Source organism: Pygoscelis adeliae, unplaced genomic scaffold (assembly GCF_000699105.1).
Source record: "Pygoscelis adeliae isolate BGI_AS28 unplaced genomic scaffold, ASM69910v1 Scaffold239, whole genome shotgun sequence".
Taxonomy (NCBI): Eukaryota; Metazoa; Chordata; class Aves; order Sphenisciformes; family Spheniscidae; genus Pygoscelis; species Pygoscelis adeliae.
In genome coordinates, this window is record NW_008825537.1 from 518,389 (window position 1) to 529,467 (window position 11,079).

The 11,079-nt window shown below is 42.4% G+C and overlaps 2 protein-coding genes across 4 annotated transcripts in view; one reads left to right on the plus strand and one right to left on the minus strand.

Moving 5' to 3' along the window:
- LOC103923474 (uncharacterized protein KIAA1958 homolog) overlaps positions 1 to 10,539 on the minus strand; it is a 25,390-nt gene extending 14,851 nt beyond the window's left edge. Inside the window, exon 1 of the mRNA XM_009331834.1 lies at positions 10,333 to 10,539. The gene's annotated coding sequence lies outside the window, so the exon portion shown is untranslated. The remainder of the gene's footprint in view (positions 1 to 10,332) is intronic.
- Positions 10,540 to 10,919: 380 nt separating this feature from the next.
- Positions 10,920 to 11,079, plus strand: part of PTBP1 (polypyrimidine tract binding protein 1) — a 31,572-nt gene continuing 31,412 nt past the window's right edge. For 2 of the 3 annotated variants that reach the window (XM_009331835.1, XM_009331836.1), the window contains exon 1: positions 10,920 to 11,076. In XM_009331835.1, the coding sequence (XP_009330110.1) occupies positions 11,069 to 11,076 (8 nt within the window). In that variant the 5' untranslated portion in view covers positions 10,920 to 11,068. The remainder of the gene's footprint in view (positions 11,077 to 11,079) is intronic. The other variant, XM_009331837.1, reaches the window with a different exon arrangement.

Here is an 11,079-nt window from a genome sequence, read left to right on the forward strand (position 1 = left end):
ATGAAAAATACCACAGATGGATGGCATCTTGCCTCTTGGAGAGGCAGCAAAACCCAGCATTGGCACACCTAGCTGCTACTTTGGAAAAGAAAAATACACTCTGGCATAGTACCCATAAGAGTTGCCAACCCTTGTCCTACAGCAGTGATAACAAGCAAGAGCAAACAATTAAGCCCACTCTACAGATTAAAGCAAAACTTGAGCCAACAGTGGGTTTGGATCTGGAGTTCTCTGCTGAAATTGCCCTGAGTGCACAAAAGGCACTTCTGAAAATACACTTGGAAACTTTGTCCAAGCCTGCACCACAAACCCAGCTGTCTCTTACTGGATCTTCCAGCAGACGCTCTCAGATGACTAAGGCATCAGTGAATGCTTCTTAGAAAATCACCTAGGCTGCTGGCTCCCTGAAGCCTAAACGGGTACCTCAAAATAGCTATCTGTGCCTGGCCAAGCTCTCTGGAACACAGGCCTGGCTATTAGAGGACTGGGTCACCGCCACAGCCGTGATGCTCTGTTTACATAAAATCCTTTTTGTTCCTTTGGTGACCACATGTGTACTTAAGTCCTCACGACAAAACTTAGGAGGGAAGAATCTTGCTAGCTGACTTCTAGTTGTTGCAGAAGTAACTGGTCAACTCGCAGTATGAAATTAAGTCTTTTCTCAATAAATGAAGTATCATTTATATTTTTGTAAGCCCTGACCTTAAAGCAAGAAAATTTAGCTGAAGGTGCCCATCTGAATTAAACTTAACTCTGTAAGACTGTTTCAGTTCATGAAAATCATCCTGTTGGCTTTAGGTGCTTGCAGTACATGAACAGCAGGGAGTCAGTCAGCGACAGATCTCCAGCACTTAAGATGTGCCACTGGTTCCCTCCTTTCTAACTAGCCCCATCTTTTGTACAATGCTGCTGATGTGCTTTTAACAAGAACACATATGAATTAAATGGTGTTTAGAAAACGCGCGGTGTGCGTGCAGACCAGGTAGCTGCGCATAACATTGACAGTTCTGCAAACAAGGAGCCTTTTGTGCCTCTGTGTTTTGGCTAACCCATTAAGGCCCCGTGGCTGACGGGGTTGACATAAAGCACCCCTTGCACGGTGCTCTCTGTCATCACCCTCTGCATTCGCTGCCCCAGTATCTGAGCATCTTACCAAATTAAATATTAAACGTTCTAAAGGATATTGTTTCTTTTGTTCCTTTGGCAACTGAGATCTTGAGTGCTCTCAATTCTCCCTGACTTCCCATTTTGCAGGTTCATGTCTCAATGTTCTTTTAATGCTTAATTTAATATTCTGGAGTTCTTACTACACACTCATGTCTGTTACACAGAAAATTTGGTGTACAGTCTACTAGACAAGGAGATAGCTATTTAACGAGCAGCCATTTCTCATCAGCATCCAGACCCTAACCTACAAAGATGAAAAGTGCTGCGGGGAAGAGGTGGACGGGCTGCGCAGCGGTGGCTGGCTGGACAAGAAACCACATTTATTCTTAGCACCAAGGGTCACACCAAACCCTGCCACCGTTCACAGTGACAGCTCCTTACGTTAGCTGCGGGGAGCGCTCACTTTCAGAGACCTGCTGTAACTATGTAAATAATATTTAAAAGTGGTCGGTCTCCATATTAAAACACCAGTTCTAGGATACTGGATGTAGGTCACTGTTTCTTTTCATACACTTCCAACTAGTTTGATCAAGTAAGAGCAACTCTGTTTTTAAGCCTGAAATCAGAATGTGGGATTTCTTAACATTTTCACCATCTGAAACACAAGCAAGTCTTCATGCCACAAAAGCAAAAACCCCTTAGCTTTGGGAGCAAGGCTTCCCTGCACTGTTTCCATTGCATAACATCCTTCACGAACATATGGGCCAGCAAACAGAAGACGTCCGCTGCATAATTACAGCACTGACAAACCAATTGAACCTCAGCAGCTGCCACTGGGGAGATTTCATTCATTCCCAGTATTGCCTTTTAAACTTAAGTGGCACTGGAACAAACACATCTTTGATCCAAGTAGGAAATCATTTGGAGCTTTGTATTTAATAGAGCTGAAGCCCTGGGAAAATGATGTCTTTATTAGCCTGTATGACAATGTGGGCCTCATGGCAGGCACACAGCGGTTTGACGTGACAGTCCTCTTACTTTCTCAGATGTATTTGGACGTATTTGTTCTTGAATCAATGCAGAAACAAGGACTTCAATTCAGCTGCGCTGCTGAAGCGCCTATAAACGGCATGCATGACATCAAAAAGTATTCAGGAAGGGGAAGAGGGAGCACAATTTTGCCGGTTCCAAAATAGAGCTGGTATGTCTCTGTATTGCTGTCCTTGTGCTACTTCATGTCCTTTTTGGGGTCACTTGTTTCTCCCTCATCTCCAGGGGAATTACTGCACTAATCAGGGTGTTGCATACTCAAATACAGAGGAATATACATGGCCAATACTGTGCTATATAGACATATGTACTTAGGTATGCCTCTGTGTGTGCATATACCTTTAGATAATAGGACACCTCTTCAAATGTTGCTGAAATTTCTACCAGTACATTCGCTGATATAATTTAATGAAAAATACTAAAAAGCCATGTGAAGAATCCAGTAAGGATACATTTTGGTGTGTTCCAGGCATGCATATTGTAACCTGCAAGATTAGAATAAATCCTGCTCTGACTGGAAGCCTAGTGAGGAGGAGGTAGTGGTATGTTGCCAGCTGCATGTTCAATGTGAGGTTTTTCTCTCCTGCTATATATTAGTTGTGATGCTACTGTATGAGCTAATCAGCGCAAGGCCTAATTATAATTATGCTCCTCTTCCTGAATAGAGCAATGTCTATTTAGACCCGAGTACGTACCCGGGCATGTTATGGGGATATTCTTAAAGGACACCAGCCCTTTGTTGTGTATCATGGTAAAGAAGAAAAAGATTGACACCTTATACTGAGGCAAAGGTAAATATATCTTCGCAAACTTTGCAACAGTAAGCTAAGACAGCAGTAAGATCTATAAAATATTCAGTAACGATTCATGGAAAGTAGTCACTAAAAATTCCTAATTCATTCACTTGCAGTAGTTCATTGACTTTGGTTTGGCAATATAGTTAAAGAAGCTGTCTGGGTTTTCTTCCTAAAAAGATAGCGTTGGGACTATATTCTAAAATATCATCTTGCTGTTATTTTTTAAAAAACTATTCCCCTGGATCCTTCAGAAACTACTTAAATGCTTTGTTTCTTAGAAGGTTGCTTTAGAAATGCAAGCAAGAGAGTTCCCAACAAAACCACTTTATCTTATTCGCTGGTGGAGGTAATTGTAAATACTATAAATCTAAATATTACTCTTAGCTACAAACAATTATATCAACTGAGAAATGGAAGCTGGCTCGCACACAGCAAAATCTGACATGCTTACAGTAAGACAGCAAGCAGCTTGCAGATACACACATCTAATGGAGAATTTCTAGATGCTCTGCATGTGTATCCCTATCTCTTTTAGGGCCCCTTTTTTCATTTAAATGAACTGTGCTCAGACTATGAAATTCCCCTGTCTGGAGTCATCTAGCGTCTGTGTAATATCCATTTAAATGGCAGATGCAATGGAAGACAACCTGACGACAGAGGACATAGGTGATGAGCTAGCATTTCAGTGAACAATACCTCAGCCTGACAGGTGAGTGATGGAGAAGCTTTAGAAATAATGCATGAGCTTCAGGCTCCCTGTCCACGTTAGTCTGTTACAGTGCTGCTCACCTGGTAGCTGCCATTTCATTTACCATTGATCTCCCTTACAATGTCAGCTGCGCTGCTGGAAGAATTAGTATAACACAGCAGCCTGATAATGGACTTGGGAAAACCAGGTTACTGGTGTGCTTTTGAGAGAAACAGGCTTTCCGGTTCTGTGAGTTACGCAGAGCCCTCAAGGTTGCAGCATGAGTGAGACCTCTTTGAAAACCTGCTTGCTGAGCCATCAAGACCCCCTAAGTGGTTTATTAGGAAACTGGCACCATCATTAGAGAGTAATAAAATAAAATCATTGTAAGGAAATGAAAAAGCATTCCAGTCCATTTCTGAGCAGATTTGTAGCATAGGAAAGCGACTGAACTGCACTAATCTTTCATTGCAAAAAATGCCCCTGAATAAAGAAAAAAGAAATGTAGAACTGCAGCTACAGAAAAGAACAGAAATTATGTTTATCTCCCTGTCCTAGGATAGCACGGGGAGATGTGCTTGTAAGGACGGTTGTTTGTATAAATAAATGTTCATTCTTGGCAGTGGAATGCAAACTATGCTGAAGGGCTGGAAACAGACCACTTTGTAAAGCTGAGGCCAGAGTAAGGGAAAGATGAAGCGAGGTTGTGGGGAGGAAATTCACATTCATTTTTAGCAACTTGGAGAGTTTCTCAAGCATGTTTGACATTTTTAATTATGCTGATGCAGAGCCTATTCCAAGGACAAAAGAAGTCAGGATTACAGGATAAACAATTAGGAAATTTCATACCAGCCGGCTAGGGGTAGTGTTGCCTGCGAGTCTGGAGACTTTGCTGAAACACAGAATCATCTTTCATACTTTCTAGACAGATGGAATTTGAATGTCTTGCAAAATCTTCACCTAGGTCAGGAGACTCAGGTCGTGGTCTTACAAACTTTGATAAAAGGCGTGCTTTTTGATAGCCCACATTAGACAGGAAAGAGATTAGTCTGAACTGCTGCTATTTGTCCAGGCTTTCCTGCAAGGTTTCCTGAGAGGGTAGGAAACAATCTTGCTATGTTTCTATCAATTGTCTCAGAATCTGTAACTTTACAATGGAACATAAAACTGAAATTTCTTGTGGAGAATAAGATCAGCTCTATGGTATCAAATCAGAGAGTCATGGCGTGTTTGTCTGTTTTCCATGCTCAGAACATCCTGCATCGTGACCGCAGCATCTCACTTTACGTGTGAACCGGTGGAAAAGAGCTTAACATGCTTGCTCGCCCACCTTCCTTTCTGAAGAATTTGCACAAAAATGTACCTACATTTTAGTTTCTGTGTCAAGGGTGATAGGTATATGGCATTGGAATGGCAAGAGCTTCCCATTTGTTGTTGAGCAGAAATGTTTCAGAAACACCATACGGGAGTGGTTTCTAGCGCACACCTGCTCTATTTGCCTCAGACACCCTGCCTCCTGTGCCCATACAGGGGCTGCTGCTGGCACTCCTAAGATGAGTATAGTTGAACAGGAACCTGCATTCTCTTTGAGATAATGGAAAGTCACAGAGGAGGTATCCAGCTTTTGGGCATGAATAAATCATTACGGGTATGAATTATTCAGTGATCATCCCTACAACATGTGCTACATTCAGACTCAAGAGGCAGTATCCCTATTGTGTGGATTTTCTTCCCAAATATTACAAATGTATGACAGGCTAATGAATCTAAATATTCAAATGAAATGATGGGAAATAAGATTAAAAGAATAATTTAAAAAATAGCAGGAAAAAGCTGCTCGAAAGAGTTGTGATACCTCAAGCTGGCATTACAATGGCCAGACAATCTTTTAACTTGGTGGCGTTGTTGAAGCAAGCTGTCCACAACAGTTAGAATCATGATGTGAAGTATGAATAAAGAGTGGCTCGGGACATTGGAAACACAGGTTGGAGGAAAGAGCTGGAATTATGGGCACAGAATCAATACAGAAACTGATTCAGTCTTCTAGTAACCTGTGTCTAACACAAAAAACCAATATGGGTATTACCTGGATTTCTCAAATGCCAATATGCAATCTTGGTACCACTTATTAGATAATGCAAATTTTCTGGGCTTAGGTATGTGTGGTAAGATCAGTACCTGATGGTGCTTTTTTTAACATTCCATTTATCATGACCTGAAGTGGGTTGAATTAAGAGAAGAATTGGGTTGCAATGACTGCAAGGATGGCACTGTTAAATCTGTATCGCTGTAATTATTTTAATTCCACACCCCAAAATCACAGAGTCTATGGCCCAGGTAAGCAGGGGCAAGCCACGATGTCTAAGCAACGCATGCTGGCAGTTTATTATCTTAGAAGGCTGCAGTGAAGAGTTGCAGTTCTGGTGTAAGTTGCAGGGGGTATAATCAAACCATAGATTAATCCACACCACTCCAACACAGAGTGGAAGAAAAAAAAAGTCCTGTGTTGAATAGCCAGGAAATGGCTGGTTCATCCTCACAGGAAATGAGTCACCCAAAAGCATCCACGAGGAGCAGCGAAGACAGGGAAGCTCTGAAATAACATGGACTGATAACAGAAAAACGCATGCAGATAAGTCTCTCATTTTGTCACAGATTAGAAAGAGGGAAAGAAACGTAAAATGTGAGCTCTTGTGATTATACTTGAAATTTTAAGTTGATATAACTACTCGCAGCACAAAAAAATACGTGTAGATATAGTCTGGCAGTCCTGTTAAAAGGTGAAATCAGAATGTGCAATGGCAACGCTAAGAAAAGTTCCAAGTGCAGATATACTTGCCTGCAAAGTGCTTTTCAACTTTGTCACTGGAAGGGAGGCCTCAAATTGCTGTGGTGGCACAGCTGTCAAAAATCCAGCTTAGGGAACTTGTAAGTTGGTTAGAAACATTTACTTCTATTTAATACTGAAAGTATATTAAGCTCAATTCCAAACCAATTTATCAATTACCGATGGGTACACTTTTTGATAATACTTCATGCTGCCAAATTCTTAGGATCATCTTAGTATCAAAAATACTCCCCGTGCTAACGATATATACTGCTTGTAAAACCACAAATCTGCAGTTAAGAAATGAACTTTCCGCAAGCACTGGAACTAACTTCGCCAGCTCTCCGGCGATCCTCTGTGTACCCACACCTCTTCCTCCAATAACCCCAGCTTTCTGCCTGTGTGGCTTATGACTTCTACCGTGATACTTCTGGTCCCTCTCCCTTCCCTTCCCTTCGGTATGAGCTGAGTGAGAAGATACCTGTGCTCTCAGTAGTTTTGAGCCATGTGTGAACTGGCTGGCCGATCAGAAGCCATACGTGTCTTTTTGTTGGACTGATAAACGCAGCAGTGAGTTTGCTCCTTCTCTGCTAGCTCTAGACTAACCATTTCCAGAGCTGTGATGTGGCATCATGAATGATGCACAAAAGAATGTTCTGGCATCCTAAGATGTTGCTAAAGCTGCAAATACTCTTTTAAACAAAACAGCCATGTTAATTGAAAGGGGTTTAAAATAAATGAAAGCAACAAAAAGAAACAAAAGTATTTGAAACGGCCCCTGCCCCCCCAAGTTTCATTGGGACTATATTAGTAGCAAAGTTATATATGAAAGAGTTTCCTGGTTTAGGACCTTGCAGGGTACTGTGAATAATGGGGGAGGAGGGGAACTTGCAGGGAAACAACTGTCATTAAAAACAGTATCTAGGATATACCATTATGCACAGTAGTTTGGGTTCCTGAACAGAGACCATATTTCAGGAGGGTTCTTACTTTCAAGTCACTGATAGAAACGTTGAGTGGAAGAGGAAGGGGAAAAAAACTTTGCTAGTTTGCAAAGGAACAAAGTTATGTAGAGAAGTGTCCTGTGAACGTAGTACAGGCTTCAGAGCTATTTTAAAAATACAAAAGAAAAAAGGCAGGAAAAGGGTCTTTTTTGTTTCAGAGGGTTTTTCTTCCCTGCCTGGTAAATTAAATTCAAAGAGATAACATAGGCAGGAAGGGCTTAAAAAGAGAAAAACCTGGGTGTGTCCCGCCAAGGCCTTTCTAGCAAGTGAGTAACCAGAGCCTGGGGGAGGGTGGGACCATTTTGCTGGATTGTACAAAAGAAGCTGATTCATATTTTTTCCCTTCTCCGTCCTCTTTTTTTTTTTCACATGGCCATTTTCATGTGGGTTTCTTTTTCAAAACAAACAAAAAGATATACAGAGGCAGGTCTTTCTCCCAGCTGTTTTTTTTTTTTTATATAAAGTAGTATTTTGTTGTTAAATACATTTTCCTGTTTGGCCCAGAGAAAGACTGTGCATTACCCAATAGTAAGTATCGTTAGTCAGTTTGCTACCATAGTATCCGAAAAGACGCTGTCTAAAAAAATCTGTTAATGTTACAGGAAAATGTCTGATAAAATGTTGCATAATCATCATTTCTGCTAGGACTGTGGAAAATCCGAGTGAGCTTGCACGAACCTTAAAAGAGTCTTTTAAGTTAGACCTCAATTGCACAGGAGAGGTCTTTGAAAAGTAGTAATTCTTTGATGACATCCACCTGTGTTTGCTTTTCCAAAGATACCTGAAAAGCAGCTGGGATATCTGCACATGCAATAAACTAATGTCAAAAGCCACTAGAAAATCATATACTGTTCTTACGAGTGATCAGTATCTAGCATTAATGATTTTTTTCAGTGTCTTTGCATCATGTTCAGGGTACCCTTCTTTAGGGTACACGTCTTTACAAGTGGACAGAAATATCCCATATAAAAAAAAAAAAAGGAGTGATTCTGTCTCCATACCATCCTCTACTATGGAGAGATTTCTTACTTACAGTATATAAAACAGATTATTCTGAAGGGAAGATGAAGTGAAACACCTCCACGGGAAATACAGCTTAGAATAGACATAGTTCAAGAAAGTGCATTGTGGCTTGTGAGATGGGAGTTAAATTCCTGCTCTGCTTTGATCAAATCACTTTATCTCTCTGACTCTCAGCTCAGCAACTCTAAAGTGGATCACATAATCCCATCATTTTCCCATTCTTTGCCTCATCTAAGTTGTAAATCTCTTATCTGTGGCAGAAGCTGAGCCTTTCATATGCAGTACCTAGTAAAATAACTTCAGTTTCAGATGAGGCCTTTAGTCGCCTGTAGCAATAGGTAAGAACATACTTTTTCTACATTTTAAACTTCACTGCTGGAACAAGGGCCAAATGGCTGGGGAGCCCAATAAACCAAAGATATGGAAATTAGAGTTACAGCTCTTGGTTAAGATCCAAGCTCAATGGAAGCTCTTGCATTTCACAAATGGTGACAAGAGTGAGGCATTAAGTTGGTGTCTGGTCCTGGCCACCAAAATATCTGAGCGTTGCCCTTCTCTCTGAGAAAAGGCGGCATCTGGCCATAAGAACCAAGACAGTAATACATGTTTGGGAGAAAATAATAGATGGTTTCACTTTAACTTTTTTTCCCCCCATATTCATGTGTCTAGTACACGCTCCAGAAAGAAATGGGAGTATAAAATGCATGTCTGTACCTGTCAAAGTTACCTGACGTTAAGCAGAAACACTGCCTAAGGATAAGACTCTGAATTTCATTTGCAGTATTTTTTTTAAATCTTTTTCTGAACCTTCACCTATGTACCACTGACACGGCTGTGTTACAGCTCAGGTGCTTCCATCAGTGGCACTGATCTATATTAGTGTTTTACAGTTTACCACTGACAATAGAGGCGGATTGGCAGAATCGTACAAATGTTTTCAGGAAAATGTCAAAAGTGGGTGTGCTGGTGAGGTACGAAGGATCCTTTCTACAGTAAGACCAGTATTATGTTGCCTAGAAACTCTCAAAACAGGGTTGCAGCTAATGAAGCCAAGATCAATGTGGACTGGACATTTGATATTTGATTCAATGCTACACAAGGGACTTGTAGCAAGGTCTGGGACAATTAATTCTTGTGCTCCAGTCAACAGATAGGGTTATGACAAGTGAGGCAAAGAAAATGAGTAATTGCTAGTAGAATTCCCAGTGAGCAAATATTGTCTATATTTAAACAGAGACACGTAGCATTTTATCTGTGGAAGCAAACTGCTTTACAGAATGATGTTAATGGAGAGGAACCAGCAACGTCCTGGTGGATGGGAGGAAGATCCCGAGACCTGCTCGGCCTCCATCAGGATCCCAGTCCTCGTGTGCCTGTTGCTGCACAGGAGCAAAGTAAATGCACTGGCACCGTCTACAGCAGGAACTAGACAGACACGTGCTTCTCCCTTTTGTTTTTTTTAGGGGCCTTCATCTTGTGGCACATGAACAAGCTCGACAATCATTTTTAAGGGACTACAGAAAATATCTAATACAAGTAAGTCTGTTGTAGTAGGCTTAAATTTACTATAGATGGCCCAGCACCTGAAAAGGAAATCTTCTAGACGCTTGAAAATCCCCAAAGATAGGAAATCCGTGGATTTTACCTGAATCTCTGCAGAAGTAAGACCTACAGGCAATGACACACATTAAGACTGAAACAAGCTTATCTAATTAACCACTGAGGTCCACCTGACTGGAAAAAGAGCTGTTTTGGTCAGCAAACGGTGTCAGGACTGTAACTTAGGAAAAATATTATCCTGATGCCTGAGCAGAGCAGGTAGGTGTTATGGCTTACCTCACAAGTTCTCTCTCTCTCTCTCTCTCTCTCTCTCTCTCTCTGGGTAATCTTTATCCTTAAGACATTAACTGCAATTAAACAGACTTTATCCTGTATCTTAAATAAAACTTCTAAGTGCTGTCTAGCGCCATTAAAAGTCCCCAGACTGGCAGTGCTAAATAATTAACCTAATTTCGGCGAGGAGCCCGCTCTCCCTTACTCGAGATGGCAACGGACGGGAGCGCGCGGCTTCCCTGCCCATAGCCAACATGGCGGCGGCGATTGGGCCGCTCCCGCAGGCCCCGGCCCGCGCTGCGGATGACAACACAATGTGCACGTTGGGGCCCTTGCCCATAGTCAAGATGGCGCCCAACGCAGTTATCCCATGCCCTGCCCCCAATCAAGATGGTGGATCCGTGTGGTATTTCGGCATCCTTCCCGCTCTCAAGATGGCTCCTCCCAACCGTCTCCCTTCGCCTACCGAATCGCGCCGCGCACCGGCGCTTTGCTCCGCCCCTCATCCCGCCTGCAGCCAATAGGCTTCGCGAGGGGCGCCAGGGCGCCAACCCTCGGAGGCGGGCGATCCCCGCCCCTGCTATCAAGATGACATCTCCGATAGCCAATGGGGCGTTGGCGCGGGTGAGGCGGGCCGGGCGGCGCCGCCATTTTGTGAGTCTATAACACGGAGCGGTTGGGTTCGTTCCTGCTATTCCGGCGCCTCCACTCCGTTCCCGACGGGTCTCCTCCGTGTGCAATGGACGGGTG